General features: G+C 45.2%; 1 protein-coding gene across 1 annotated transcript in view; it reads right to left on the reverse strand.

Annotated features, from left to right (window-relative positions):
- Positions 1 to 2,277: 2,277 nt before the first annotated feature.
- The window catches only part of LOC147113404 (pancreatic lipase-related protein 2-like), a 39,754-nt gene continuing 26,044 nt past the window's right edge, over positions 2,278 to 15,987 (reverse strand). Inside the window, exons 9-12 of the mRNA XM_085994415.1 lie at positions 6,202 to 6,331; positions 5,977 to 6,088; positions 4,760 to 4,927; positions 2,278 to 2,415 (exon numbers count right to left, since the gene is read on the reverse strand). Coding sequence (XP_085850541.1) covers positions 2,343 to 2,415; positions 4,760 to 4,927; positions 5,977 to 6,088; positions 6,202 to 6,331 — 483 coding nt within the window. The 3' untranslated portion in view covers positions 2,278 to 2,342. The remainder of the gene's footprint in view (positions 2,416 to 4,759; positions 4,928 to 5,976; positions 6,089 to 6,201; positions 6,332 to 15,987) is intronic.

The raw sequence follows: 15,987 nt of genomic DNA on the forward strand, positions 1-15,987 counted from the left end.
ATCTTAGTAATACTTCTGTTCCTGGCAATTCAATCACATCATTACTATAAAATTATGATTTTTTCTGTGTCATATGTCCACTGAGGGAGCACAGAATGGCAGCACAGTGGCATAGTGGTTAGCACTGTTGCCTCACAGCACCAGGGACCCGGGTTCGAATCCGGCCTCGGGTGACTGTCTGTGTGGAGTTTACACATTCTCCCCGTGTTTGCGTGGGTTTCCTCCGGGTGCTCCGGTTTCCTCCCACAGTCCAAAGATGTGCGGGTTAGGTTGATTGGCTATGATAAATTGACCCTTAGTGTTAGGGGGATTAAATACGTGGGGTTACGGGGATAGGGTGGGATATGTGTTGGTGTAGGGGTTACGGGGATCGGGTGGGATATGTGTCGGTGCAGGCTCGATGGGCCGAAATGGCCTCTATCTGCACTGTGGGGTTTCTGTGATTCTGTGAAAATAAATCAACATTGGGCCTTTCTAAATTAATTGCATTTGGTTTGCCACTGTCAAAGTTCTCAAAGGATGTGGGGAATTGTTTTTGTTAAAATGATTACTTGCACAACTGTGCATGAAGCCCAAAGATGCCTAATAGTCTGAGAATTCTGTGATGCATCGCACATAAAAGATACTGTGTGTTGTAATTCAACCTGCAACCCTCGCTTCCAAGTGATATGAATCCAGCTGCATCAGCCCTCACCATTAGTCCCATAACAAACTGCCTGTGTGTTCAAGTGCTTTCCTGAGATTTCTGAAAGCAATGCCCTCTGTGTATTGTTTTCATGGCTGACAGATCAGAAACAGTTGCGCAATTTATTCGTTTTTCCAGCCAAAGTTATCTGTAAACTGTTGTGTTTCTACATGCTTTGTTATTTTAAATGAAAATGTCTCTCTGGCAGACTAACACCGGTGGTACTCTATCAGCAGTTACAGTATTTTTTTGATGTTTAATGCACCAGATGGCACTGTGCTGTCTTAATTTTCAGAAGATTTGATGTGAATTTTAGCAATATTTATAGTCTAAAAACTGGGAACGCTGAAGAGTTACAGAATCGCTTACATTCAAAAACAGATTTTTAAACTAAAGGTGCACATAAATGAATAAAGAAAATGGTGTTAAAGTGAAGGGGGAAAATCAATTACAAATTTATGAGCACAAAAATTAAATTATTGGAATATCCTTTTTTTTAATTTTTATTTGAAAATCTCTAGAGCACACTTTGCTATATATTTAATGTATAGTTCCACAATAATTCATGAGATTGGTCTGATGCAAGTCTATGTGATCTATTCAATGTTCTCGCGGACTCCTATTTATTGCTTTCCTACATTACCTTATTTGACTTTAGGCCCATCCATAAATGCTCATTTTCTTTTTTAATGTCATTTTTTCATTCCTTCCTGTGACCATCAAATGTGGTGGAACACAATTTTGCCATCATTGGAAATATTTCACTTTGACAAAAATCAAAGCAAGCTGTTATTGTCACTCTTCCCTCGGATAACAGAGTGAAGTAGTGGAAGGATGCGAAGGCTGATTAACAGTATGACAGACACGTTTGCGATGTGGACACTCCTTCTGTGGCTTCATGGCGGGGGGGGGGGGGGGGAGGGGGTTTACAGGCTCCCACAACCCCTACAATGAGGCTCCCACACCCACACACCAGACAAAACCAACCCGCAGAATTCAGAGACAGAGCTCCAGTTTCACACTTGCTGGGACGATCTGGAGTAGGAGTTTGAACCTTGCACTTTCTGACTCAGAGGCAGGAATGCTACCACTAAGCCAAAGGCTCACTCCATCAAAGCACTCCGCTCATGATCTCTTCTAATATATCTAGCAGTGTCCATTTGGGAGTATGGAAAACTGCAATGCCTTAAGTGTGGATCAGCTTGGGGCACTATCCAAGTGAAACAACCAATTAATATACTCAAGAATTTTATTTGGTTTACCTTTCTGGCAATCTGTAGTGTTTCCACTGTGATATGTTAAAAATGAGAGTATGTCTGATGAATATAATAAAGATTGATGGCACTCAAAGGGATCTAGTCTAGTTGACTTAATTCTTTGCTATTGTTTTCATGTTATCATTACCAATTATGATCACATCTGAACCTTCTGCATATGATGGCATCATCTATATACAGCTGCGTAAATGAGAATAATTCCTTCCTTAAATCAGATAAGATTATTATTGCTGTTTTAACTGGGTGAATACCTGCCTATTGGGTGACAATTGTTCTGTGGTTGTTGTGTGTTGAGAAACATAAAACAAACTACAATTCAAAGTGTGCTACCAGTTTTATTTATTTCTATATGGCCACATTACAAGATCATGAAATAATTTTCAAGAATTTGAGCAAGGCAAAACAGTTTGCAGAACATCTTCGCCAACACCCCCAGTTCCACAAAATGTAAAGCTGCAAAATAAAATATTATCTTGGAATAAATAAATGATTTTTACATATATGAAACATCTACATTCCTATATTTCATCGATTTGATCCAAGATGTACCATAAAATAATGTAAATCTGCTTGCATGCATTCTTGTGATGATATCACATTCATAAAAGTGATTCAATTCTATTGCAAACGATAAATAAATATGTACATTTTTACAATGAGGAAGAATTAATTAAATCACTTAAATGAGAGTTGAACAATTTATTTGGAGGCCTTATACTTAGAAGGATGTCCAGTCCAGCAACTATAGAATTTGAAATTAATTAACTAATATCATAAAAGTACATGGAAACTCTTTTAGTGTCTCTGCTTATGGTGATCAAGTGGCTGGAATGCTTAAAGCATATTTGCTAAAACCCATTTGTATTAATTCTATGCATTTTCCAACAGTTGTACTGATCAGTTTCATGCTGAATTCTCTAGATACTTTTAAGGCCTGATTTTAACTGGGAGTGGGAATCGGGTGGGGGCAAGCACCAAAACCCCCCTGACAGGTGATTTTAACTCCTGGGCTTTATCGGCCTATCACCGGTCAGTTGAGAGCAGAACTTCGGGCAGCAGGTGGCCATCAGCTCGCACCGAAGGAACAGTTGCCGGCAACAGGGTAAGTTGTGGTTTTCGGGACGGTCTCTCATTCAGGAAGGGAGGGGATGCTAGGGTAGGGGAGGCCTAAACTTTCCTTGTGGGGCCCGGAGAAGAACTTGGGTTTCTGCCCGGTGCTGGTGAGAAACTGTATACAAGCCCTGATGCTATGTAACTTCATTACTGAGGTCAACATGCACTTCTTCGCACAAAGACTGGTCAATGCCTAGAATGGTCTTCTGGGTAGGGCAGTGGAGACAAAGGGCTGGATTTTGCGAATGGAGGCCGGACTGCTGCTTGTCGTGTCATTGTCCCGCCTCCATCCTCGCTTGACCATTCAGAGGGATTTTCCCCTGATTGAGCTCCCCTGCGGGCTCAGCAGGCCAATTAGGGAGGAAGTCACTGACAGATCACATCTCTGTCAAGACTTCTTGAAAGAAGAAATGCCAGCGTTTGACAACTCTGTGAAGCTGTCAAATACTGACATTCTCTTTAGTTTGATGAGTCTTTGTGGTGAGGACTCAATAAACATTGAAAATAAGTACATTTCAGATGTCTGATGGATCGGAGGGTCCTTCAGCCATTACCTGAAATTGACAAGGTGGATGTCCGCTCTCCCGATCCAGCACGACTAAAGGCCATAGAAGGAAAAAAAGGTAAGTGAACACTTTTTTAAACTAATCACTCACCTTGCAGACTTACCACTCCACACCTGCGCCCATCACTCACCTCTACACCTTACTTCCAGGTGCCTCCGACCACTGCAGACCTCCTCCACGTCTCCTCCAACCCGGCGGGGTTCTCCGAGGTCGGGAAGCCTTCACCTGTGAAGGTAAAATGGCACTAATCCTTTTTTCTGCCTGTTAACTACGTGTTAACAGGCAGTTAAAAGGATTAAAAGCCTTTCCCGCCTCCAGGAGACGGGACCCGAAGCTGCACATCTTCCCTCCTCCTGGCAATTGGGCACGGAGGTGGAGGTGGAGGCGGAGGCGGGGTCGGGGTGGGGGTGGGGGTGGGTTTGCCATCTGCCCCCACTCTCTCCGATTTTACGGGCTGTCCCGCCTCCTTGGGGCTTGGAAAATCCAGCCCAAACACTCTGGAATCATTCAACAGCAATTAGATACTGTAATCGGGAGCGATGAGTTCAATTCCCTCCTATATCTGTACTCATTTTTGTAATGTTTATGAATCTCTTCTCTCTGGTGTGTTGCTCAACCTCTATCCCCAATGTGATCCACATCATTTCTTTCAGCCAAAGCACTCTGAACAGAGCACCGTTAAAGTCCTGGAGAATTTTGAGCATTGCTCTATTCGGTGTTTAGGTTTTAGCAACACAGATTTTTTAAATCAGCTGAGATGGCTCAAAAGCCTGTCACCTTCAGTAAATTAAAACTTTATTGGTTTATTTTCAGGAAAAGTATAAATGGACGTTTGACTTACATGTCATAGGGACTGGGCAATGCATCTGGGCTTTTGCACAGTTTAGTGTTCACCAATGCTGCTCACCAACATGCTAAACCATATTAGCAGGGCATTATGGAATTGCCATCTTCTGATATAGTGATCATTCACTTAGTGGTCATTTGGGAATCTGTCCAAACCTACCACTGTAACAAGGATCCCCGCTAGATGTACAAATGGTGTGAAATATCACAGCCAGTGTCTAAATCGATATTGGTTAATCTTATATATTCTAATTTAATAAATGTGCACTTACGTTTTGTGGTCAAAAACTCTTAATATGGTTACAGTTTCTGCTCCAATTTTTGGCCCAAAAAGATTTGGCATCTTATTATTCCAGAGAAATTTGACTTTAGTAATCTCCCCTAAGTCCTTTGCCACATCGATGTCAGTTGTGAATGTTTTCCCAGACTCCAAAAGTGCTCTGCAAAGCAAAATACATAGGTCAGTATCTAAATCATCTGTGGCATATTAATGCACACTGATATTTTTCCTATACCATAATGCATGGCACCCTCAAGATAAGCAGTGGTTAAAAAAAAAAATTGGTCCAATCTTAATAGTTTTTGACAACAATTGAGGGCTTGACAGGGTAGATGCTGAAAGGCCATTTCCCCTGGCTGGGGAGTCTTGAACTACTGGCCATAGTCTCAGGATAAGGGGTCGGCCATTTAGGACTGAGATGAGGAGAAATTTCTTCACTCAGAGGATTGTGAACCTTTGGAATTCTCTACCTCAGAGGGCTGTGGATGCTCAATCGGTGAGTGTATTCAAGACTGAGATCGATAGAATTTTGGGCACTAAAGGAATCAAGGGATATGGGGATAGGGCGGGAAAGTGGAGTTGATATAAAAGTTCAGTCATGATCTTATTGAATGGCGGGACAGGCTTGAGCTGCCGTATGGCCGACTCCTGCTCCTATTTCTTGTGTTCTTATCTTAAACCCACTAAATATCCCCGATCTGTTGGTTGGTTAGGTTGTTTCTTCAGGGTTTCTGCTAATCTTCTTTCGAAGTTATGGCAGGAGATCAGAAGAACTACTTCTGAAATTCCAGGCAAATAAATCTGGCACCAGAAAAAAAATGACCATGAAAGCTGCTGGATTGTTGTGAAAACCCAGCTGGTTCACTAATTTACTTCAGGGAAGGGAATTTGCCAACTCTACTCGGACTGGCCTACGTATACCACACTTTGTAGTTGACTGTTAATTGCCTCTCAAGTGGCCTAGCAAGCCACACAGTTGCAAAAAAGCACTCAAGAGGGTCCACCACCACCTTCTCAGGACATCTAGGGAGGGGCAATAAATGTGGCCTTGTCAGCACAGCCCACATCACAAGAACAAATTTTAAAATATCGCTAAATAAATGATAAAATATGAATATCTATTTTATTAGACTATGTACAACCACACTAATGTACAAGTTTTTTAAACATTTACAGCAATTACCTCCTGATCAGCCGCCGTAAACTTACTTTGCAATTTGATATTGTCGGGAGTTGACATTGGGACCATACAAGGCAATATGGAAGAATCCTTTGACATTCCGGGTACTGGTAATTGTAACAGAAACCTTATATCTCCAGCCTGTTGTAAACGATCAGATTTAGAGTTTTTATTACAATCTCCTAATGAATAAATAAACTTCAAAAGCAATTTGAAAAACATTATGATGTGTAATAATGTGTATATATACATACGCGCAAAAGATGGAACATCACCAGTGTTCAGATAAAACTTGGGTTCATTAGTAGCATTTCCACGAGGATAGGTATCAGCATAGTGACCCATTAATGGGCAGCCTTCTGGTGGGCAAGTGATACAATTCCCCTTAGGAAAGCAAACATATTGTGAAGGTCTCTTCATTGGCAGCTGTTTTCTTTTATTAAACATTTATAATCAACCCATAAGGCCACAAGAGAGTTTGGCTTAGCATTGCCAAAACAATCTAAAGCCAATAATCCATTTAACCTTGGCCAATGAGCCAATCCGATAGCTCTAACATATCAGCCAACATAACAAATATGAGGCCTACATGTCTCAGGGGTGTCCACAGCCAGCCACTAAAGTACTAAAATATTGCATTCAAAACACTAGAAAGGGCAGGTCAGTGCAAAAAGCCAGAGAATTTTAGAGTGATAAGATCAAAAATGATCACGTAAATTCTTCAGGCTGAAACTTCAAGACCAACAATAATGATATGGCTATATTGTCCTTAGTTGCTCTATATTGCACTAAAATGATAATAAAGAACTGGAAAACTATAGCACATTATTAAACAAAATATGTCAGTAGAATGTACTTGTAGCTAATAAATGACTGCCAGTTATAAATCATTGGCAGTCTGCCATCTATTTACCTATTCATTGCAAATCTTCAGCTTTTGGAAATGATACTTAATATTAAACTTCATGAAAGATGTGGGGAAAAAAAGGCCCTGGTCTGTTTCACCAGAATGCTAAAATACTGCAGCAGTCCCATCTCAGAATATTTTGCCTGTGAAATATTTTTAAAATTGAATTTAATATAATAGCTTAATATAAGTGCTGAGATGGTGGAGACCACGACCCTGAAATTCCACAGGGCCATTTAGAAACATAGAAAAATAGGAGCAGGAGTAGGCTGATATGATCATGGCTGATCCTCTATCTCAATACCATATTCCCCCTCTCTCCCCATACCCCTTGATGCCTTTTGTGTCTAGAAATCTATCTATCTCCTTCTTAAATATATTCAGTGACTTGGCCTCCACAACAAGTACATTGGTTTATGCCCCTCAGCTGATACCATCCAGTGCTGGCCCCACCGTCATTTGTAGGTTCAGCTCATCTGCGTGTCTTTTCTTTAGTGCATATCCTGTGTAACATGGGAGCATTACACTGGTAAATTAGTAGTGCAGCACTTAAAAAGCCAAGAATGGCTGAATATTGCAGCAGCCTGGGGAAGCCACAGGTAAGCAGTAAGCTTTTTGCCAGATGGAGTTCGCTGTCAGATGTGTGTCATAAAGGGCTCATGCGTGAATTTGTGCGAAGTGAAGGACCTATTAGATACAACCAAAGAAGGGGCAGGGCTTTGCAAGAAGGCATAGAAGAGGTCACAATTTTAGAAAATGGCCTACACATGCTCGAGGATTTGCAGCAGCTAAGGAAAGAGAGATTGTTAGATGCTCATGAAAACATCAAAAACCTGTTTTGAGTGGAGCTGGGGTTCTCAACCTTTTTGCTTCCGAGGCCCCCACCCGTGTTATAAAAATTCCAGACTGTATAAAATTTCTCTCAATGCCGCTCCCACTCACTAGGTTGCTGCTGCTATCCCAGCACTGCAGAAAATACTGGTCCCCACACCCATCCCACTCCCGTTTTCCCTCCACATGAGCCCCAATCACCTGACCCCCAGTCTCCCTCTTTCCCTCGCAATCCCCGACTCACTCGCCAACTGTTCCCGGCACATCAGCCGGTCCCGGTTCTCTGCTTGATTGTCAGTTAAACAGCTTTTATTCTCCTATCTCCAATATTTTTTTTATAACTAATAAACAAAAGTGTACAATGAAAATGAAAAAAAACCATTTTTTTTTTAAGGCCGGTATGATTTTTCTCCCAAATTGCTCGCAGCTGTGCCCAGATTCATGTTTTATTCCTGGTGACTCCAGGACACTCCTGGAAGGCTGAAATCCGAGCTGGAGGCCAACATTGGGTGTGAACAATCAGGTCGGCCTTGGTAGAGCAAGACTGCTAACACTCAAGGTATAGGCTCGCATCTGAAGAATGAATGAGGTTAGGCACCAAAGGGCAGCCAGCACCCTTGTAACTATACTACAGTGTCAGTCAACACTTTGAAGACAGCAGGAGAGAAAATGGGAGGAATAAGTAGATAGTGCAGAATATTTAAATGTGTTTGCAAACTCTTTCAGTTTTGCTGGTAATAAGTGTCACTCCTAATAGTTTCCTAATGTTGACATATTCCGCTCTTCTTCCTCCACGAAGACAGCGACTCACTGTTCCTCCCCAGCAGCTCCTTTCCTCCGTGCAGCTGCCGCCTATTTCCTTGCCCCTTCTTCATTTGGTTGACAACCGCGCCCACGCGAATAACAAAAATAGGACAAAAAAAATCAAATCTGAAACGGAGCCGACATACCTGGCGAGAGGAGAGCGGAGGACGGAGAGCTCCAGCCCAGGGGTCTGCGCTCAGCCTCTCTCCCTTCTCCACGAGCGGGGGCTGGGCACAGTGGCACCTGCCGCTGTCATCACACAGAGGTTCGGGAGGAGGGAAACAGAGGTTCGAGTCAGGGACGGAGCCACCAGTTTGCTCAGCTCGATCCCACCTTTCCGTGACGGTGTATTTTTCTCTTTTTTTTTAAATCCTGGAGGTTATTTATGGCGGACCCCTTGAAACATTCTTGTGGATCCCTAGGGGGCCGTAGACCCCCGGTTGCGAAACCCTGATGTGGAGGAAGGTGGCAGTCGCACTGGGTGCTACCTCTCTCAGGTCCAGTACTAGAGGGCAGTGCAATGACTGCACGAGGGTAGGCAAGGTAACACACCAGCCAGTCTCCCTTTTCTTCCTGGGCACCATTACATTGTTCACTCCCTAAAATTAATAACTGTATAAGTAACTTCATCATGCATGCTGCTTAAGGTATTGTAATCTCCCCTAATAGCCATTGCTTGCAGAATCTTATAAGCCCCTTCCTCCACTTTGACAGGGCGATAGCACCAGATCTATAACTTCATCTATCTGATGGCACCTGATAGTGTCCTTCAAACGCTAGCCAAAACTCAATGACTTGATTGTTACAAGAGAAACTTGTGCACAATGCTCGTGAGAGGCTGGGGAGTGGGGGGAGGGGCGGCAGTGGGTGTTAAAATTGACCCCGTCTGCTCAGATGACTGACACCCGGGGTGGGGACGGAGGGAGGAATTGATGGTGTAAGTGAGGATGTGGCACAGGGTTACACGTGGAGCACGAGGACTAGGGAATGGGTGCAGATGTGCCACTTTCCCAGTGGAGGCTGAGAAGAAGGGGAGTCATGGGACCAGATCTCATGGGTACTTGCCTGGAAAGAAGGATGTGCAGGCTCTGAGGTCAATATCTGTCAATCATTTCCTTTGTTACAGAAATCAATGGAGCCTCTGGCAGCTTCATTGGAATCTGCAACAGCACCTCCCCACCCCACACCTATAAAGCGGCCATGTGCCTCCTCCTCATAGAAGCACAGACTGCTGCTCTGGTGGCAGCAAGGAAAGATGAGATAGCACCTTGCATACCAGCTTTCAGATTCTGGAGACAAAGATGCATGCTGCTGTTTCTCAGGGCGTTTAGGGTAGCGGCCATTTGACTAGCCATCTTGTTGATTAGTGGAGACACAGCTTCAGGGTCCAGTGGAATGGCGATGGCTGGAGGCGAGCCGCGTGATGTTGCCATTTCCCAGGATAGCAGCATATGCCAAACCTCTGGCCTTCCCCCACAGAGCATCACATGAGCAGCATGTAGGAGGCTGCCCACATACTGTACAAACTCCAGAGATTCAGACAGCAGTGGCACTCTGCCAGGACCAAGCTGTTATGACAGTATGGCCATCTCAAGCCTTTTGTAGCACAGGAGCAGCCAACCACCTCTCATGATGCTGGCTTTGGCATAGAAGGGCACATTTAGACAGCCAGGATATAATGGTGCGAGGAAAGAATAGGTCGGCTTATGGTCACTTTGGAGCTTGTTGTGTTAAAGGTGAATGTGAATGCCCTAACTCTTTCAGTTCTCAGGATATTGGCCTAGAAATTGGTTCATGCCCGACTGTACAGCACCTTGCGGTAGAAAGGGTAGGCCCAAGGTACACCCGGCTTTGGGCTTCGAGCCCCGCTTACAGGACAATGGCGAGCTGCGGATGCCCCCAGGCAGCTCGCCGGCGAATCGGATTTGACTTTCGGACTGTTGCATCTCTGGTAGTGGCCCTCAGGTAGGTCCTGGGAGGCTGAGGTGAGGAGGTGGGGGTGAGTGGGGGCTGGCAACAATCTTTGGCACTGCTGTGGAGTGAGCAGGAGCACCCCTGCTCTTCCCGGCTCCGCATTCATAGACAGAACATAGAAACATAGAATGCTACAGCACAGAAGGAGGCCGTTTGGCCCATTGTGTCTGTGCCGGCTCTTTGAAAGAGCTCTCCAATTAGTCCTACTCCCCCTGCTCTTTCCCCCATAGCCCTGCACATTCTTTCCACTTCACATATTTATCCTTTTGAAAGTTTTATATTCAAGAAGGAGTTAGATATATTTCTTAAGGCTAAGGGGATCAAGGGATATGGGGAGAAAGCAGGGACAGGGTACTGAATTTGGATGATCAGCCATGATCGTTTTGAATGGTGGAGCAGGCTCGAGGGGCCGAATGGCCTACTCCTGCTCCTATCTTCTATGTTTCTATATTATTATTGAATCTGCTTCCACTGCCCTTTCAGGCACAGCATTCCAGATCACAACAACTCGCTGCGTACAATATTCTCCTCATCTCCCCCTCTGGTACTTTTTCCAATTATCCTAAATCTGTGGCCTCTGGTTACCGATCCTTCTGCCAGTGGAAACAGTTTCTCCTTACTTACCGTATCAGAATCCTTCATGATTTTGAACCCCTCTGTTAAATCTCCCCTTAACCTTCTCTGCTCATTAAGCAACAGAAGCACTGACTCTCCAGAATAACGTGAAGCAATGTTGTAAGGGAAAGTGTGAGCCCCCCCCCCAGAACTAGCTGTGCCCCCCTATTCCTAAGCCACACTCACTTTAAGGACCGCTGGTTAGGCTGCATGCAGACATGGTTTTCCTGAACACAGCTGGCCGAGTGCCGGCAAAATTCAGGGCAGGCAGAACAATTTCAGAAAAGGGACATGAAGCAGGCATTAGGCCGCTTATTGCATAAGCAAAGGGATTAACGCCTGTTTCAGGTGTGGGCCCAGGACGCCTCATTTCTGTCTTCACCAAGTGGCATACTTCTATCACAGAATGTGCACATGCATGCAGCCCACCATATTGGGTACTTAGGCACCTGTTTTATGCTTGTAAAACGGGCACGGTGTCAACCAATTTCTAGGCCAATATCCCTGCAATACATCAGTGGCTCGACTGCGATTGAAATGTGGATATATAGACAGCCTACACACCTGAAACTAAAACAAGCTTAATGAGTCCAGAGCCACCAAGTAACATTGCAGTGAAATCAAACAGGATGAGTTAAAAAGCTAATGGGCCCAAAATTATAATTGACATGTTCTGCCGGTGGAAGTAAGGTGGGAATGTACGCCCATGTGGAAAGGCACAGACCCTGTCCCAATCCCAGGGGAAGGTCATCAGCATACCTGGGGCAGGTAGCTTGTGCCAGTGTCTGTAAAGGCACATTAACAGTGCCCACTCGAACTGAGGCCTGGAAAATCAGAGCAGCACTCTGCCACCACATTGTGGAAGTCAGACACCCTTATTGAACAGCTAAGCACAAAACATTTCCTCTTCATCCTTAAGGGAAACTAGAATAGGCCTCGAAAGGTACAGTGGTATACAGTCAGGAAGGAGTAGCCCTGGGAGTCCTCAACATTGACTCCAGACCCCATGAAGTTTCATGGCTTCAGGTCAAGAGTGGGCAAGGAAACCTCCTGCTGATTATCACCTACTGCCCTCCCTTAGCTGATGAATCAGTACTCCTCCATGTTGAACACCACTTGGAAGAAGCACTGAGAGTAGCAAGGGCACAGAATGTACTCTGGGTGGGGGACTTCAATGTCCATCACCAAGGGTGGCTCGATAGCACCACTACTGACTGAGCTAGCCGAGTCCTGAAGGATATAGCTGCCAGTCTGGGACTGCGATACGTGATGAGAGAACCAACACGAGGGAAAAACATACTTGACCTCGTCCTCACTAATCTACCTGTCGCAGATGCATCTGTCCATGACAGCATTGGTAGCAGTGACCACCTCACAGTCATTGTGGAGACGAAGTCCCGTCTTCACACTGAGGACACCCTGCATCATGTTGTGTGGCACTACCACCGTGCTAAATGGGATAGATTCAGAACAGATATAGCAGCTCAAAACTGGGCATCCATAAGGCGCAGTGGGCCATCGGCAGCAGCAGAATTGTATTCCACCACAATCTGTAATCTCATGGCCCGGCATATCCCTCACTCTACCATTACCATCAAGCCAGGGGACCAACCCTGGTTCAATAAGGAGTGTAGAAGAGTATGCCAGGAGCAACACCAGGTGTACCTAAAATTGCAGTGCCAACTTGGGGAATCTGCAACACAGGACTACATGCATGCTTAAAAGCGGAAGCAGCATGCTATAGACAGAGCTAATTGATTCCACAATCAACGGATCAGATCAAAGCTCTGCAGTCCTGCCACACCCAATCCTGAATGGTGGTGGACCATTAAACAATGAACGGGAGGAGGAGGCTCCATGAATATCCCCATCCCCGCTGATGACTGCACAATGTTCAGTGCCATTCGCAACTCCTCAGATAATGAAACAGTCCATGCCCGCATGCAGCAAGATCTGGACGACATTCAGGCTTGCGCTGATAAGTGGCAGGTAACATTCGCACCACACAAGTGCCAGGCAATGACTACCTCCAACAAGCGAGCATCTAACCACCACCCCTTGACATTCAACGGCATTACCATCGCCGAATCCCCCAACATCAGTATCCTGGAGGTTACCATTGACCAGAAACTTAACTGGACCAGCCACATAAATACTGCGGCAACAATAGCAGGTCAGAGGCTGGGTATTCTGCGGCGAGTGTCTCACTTCCTGACTCCCCAAAGCCTTTCCACTATCTACAAGGCACAAGTCAGGAGTGTGATGGAATACTCTCCACTTGCCTGGATGAATGCAGCTCAAATAACACTCAACAAGCTCGACATAGAAACATAGAAGATAGGAGCCGGAGTAGGCCATTCGGCCCCTCGAGCCTGCTCTGCCATTCAATGAGATCATGGCTGATCATCCAAATTCAGTACCCTGTTCCTGCCTTCTCTCCATATCCCTTGATCCCTTTAGCCTTAAGAAATATATCTAATTCCTTCTTGAATATATTTAATGAATTGGCCTCTACGGCCTTCTGTGGTAGAGAATTCCACAGGTTCACCACTCTCTGGGTGAAGAAATTCCTCCTCATCTCTGTCCTAAATGGCTTACCCCTTATCCTTAGACTGTGACCCCTGGCTCTGGACTCCCCGACCATTGGGAACATCCTTCCCGCATCTAGTCTGTCTAGTCCTTTTAGAATTTTATAAGTTTCAATGAGATCTCCTCTCATTCTTCTAAACCAAAACGAGTATAAGCCCAATCGACCCAATCTCTCCTCATATGTCATTCCTGCCATCCCAGGTATCAGCCTGGTGAATCTTCGCTGCACTCCCTCCATGGCAAGAACATCCCTCCTCAGATAAGGCGACCAAAACTGCACACAATACTCAAGATGTGGTCTCACCAAGGCCCTGTACAACTGCAGCAAGACATCCTTGTTCCTGTACTCAAACCCTCTCGCTACGAAGGCCAACATACCATTTGCCTTCTTAACCGCCTGCTGCACCTGCATGCTTACCTTCAGCGACTGGTGCACAAGGACGCCCAGGTCTCGTTGCACTTCCCCTTCTCCCAATCTATTGCCATTCAGATAATAATCTGCCTTCCTGTTTTTGACACCAAAGTGGATAACCTCACATTTATCCACGTTATATTGCATCTGCCATGCTTCTGCCCAATCACCCAACCTGTCCAAATCATCCTGGAGTTTCTTGGCATCCTCCTCACAGCACACACGCCCACCCAGCTTTGTGTCGTCTGCAAACTTGGAGATATTACATCTAGTTCCCTTGTCTAGATCATTAATATATATTGTGAATAGCTGGGGTCCAAGGACCGATCCCTGTGGTACCCCATTAGTCACTGCCTGCCACTTGGAAAAAGACCCGTTTATTCCAACTCTTTGCTTTCTGTCTGCCAACCAGTTCTCTATCCAAGTCAATACCTTGCCCCCAATCCCATGTGCCTTAACTTTACACGCTAATCTCTTATGCGGGCCCTTATCGAACGCCTTTTGTAAGTCCAAATACACCACATCCACTGGTTCTCCCTTATCTATTTTACCAGTTACATCCTCAAAAAATTCCAGTAGATTAGTCAAGCACGATTTACCCTTTGTAAATCCATGTTGACTTTGTCTGATCCGGTCACTGTTTTCCAAGTGCTCTGCTATTACATCTTTTATAATGGACTCTAGCATTTTCCCCACTACCGATGTCAGGCTTACCGGTCTGTAATTCCCTGTTTTCTCTCTACCACCTTTTTTAAATAGTGGGTAACATTAGCTACCCTCCAATCCATGGGTACTGTTCCAGAGTCTATCGAATTTTGGAAGATGACCAGCAATGCATCTACTATTTCTAGGGCCACTTCCTTAAGTACCCTAGGATGTAGATTATCAGGCCCTGGGGATTTATCGGCCTTCAATCCCGTCAATTTCCCTAACGCCATTTCCCTACAAATACTGATTTCTTTCAGTTCCTCCCTTTCATTAGACCCTATGTTCCCCGAGATCTCTGGGAGGTTATTTGTGTCCTCCTTTGTGAAGACAGAACCAAAGTATGTATTTAATTGGTCTGCCATTTCTTTGTTCCCCATTATAAATTCCCCTGATTCTGACACCATCCAAGATAAAGCAGCCAGCTTGATTGGCACCCCATCCACCACCTTAAACATTCACTCCCTCCACCACCGGCGTAACATGGCTGCAGTGTGTACCATCTACAAGATGCACTGCAGCAACTCGCCAAGGCTTCTTCGGCAGCACCTCCCAAGCCCGTGACCTCTACCACCCAGAAGGACAAGGGCAGCAGGTGTATGGTAACACCACCACCTCCAAGTTCCCTCCAAGTCACATCCCATCCTGACTTGGAAGTATATCGCTGTTCCTTCATCGTCGCTGGGTCAAAATCTTGAAACTCCCTCCCTAACAGCATTGTGGGAGTACCTTCACCACACGGACTGCAGCGGTTCAAGAAGGCAACTCACCACCACCTTCTCAAGGGCAACTAGAGATGGGCAATAAATGCTGGCCTTGCCAGCGATGCCCACATCCCATGAACGAATTTAAAAAAAACTGGTCCACTCTGGGATGGATTATCATTTCCCGGAAGCATTTTGGGACCTTTGGAAGACCTGCTATCAGTAGACATGGGTTCCATTGGGCCTATTAGGTGGCATACAGAGCGGAATCTCCCAGGGAGTTGCCGGAAACATCCTCCAACATTTCACCTTGATGTAAGGGGAAAATGGAAGATGTATCCTTTTCCCGGTCCCTACTAGAATTTTCTGACCTCCTCTCCATGGGGAAAAATTCTGGCAGAACTGCATTCCAACCATGCCCCCCTCCCCCCCAGCAGGTATGTCAGAGATTTGGCTGGGACCAGGGTAGAATTTCCAACCCTTTGGCCCTGTTTACACA

The sequence above is a fragment of the Somniosus microcephalus genome, chromosome 8 (genome assembly GCF_052327205.1).
Source record: "Somniosus microcephalus isolate GS21.2 chromosome 8, FLI_Smic_1.0, whole genome shotgun sequence".
In the NCBI taxonomy this organism is placed as follows: domain Eukaryota; kingdom Metazoa; phylum Chordata; class Chondrichthyes; order Squaliformes; family Somniosidae; genus Somniosus; species Somniosus microcephalus.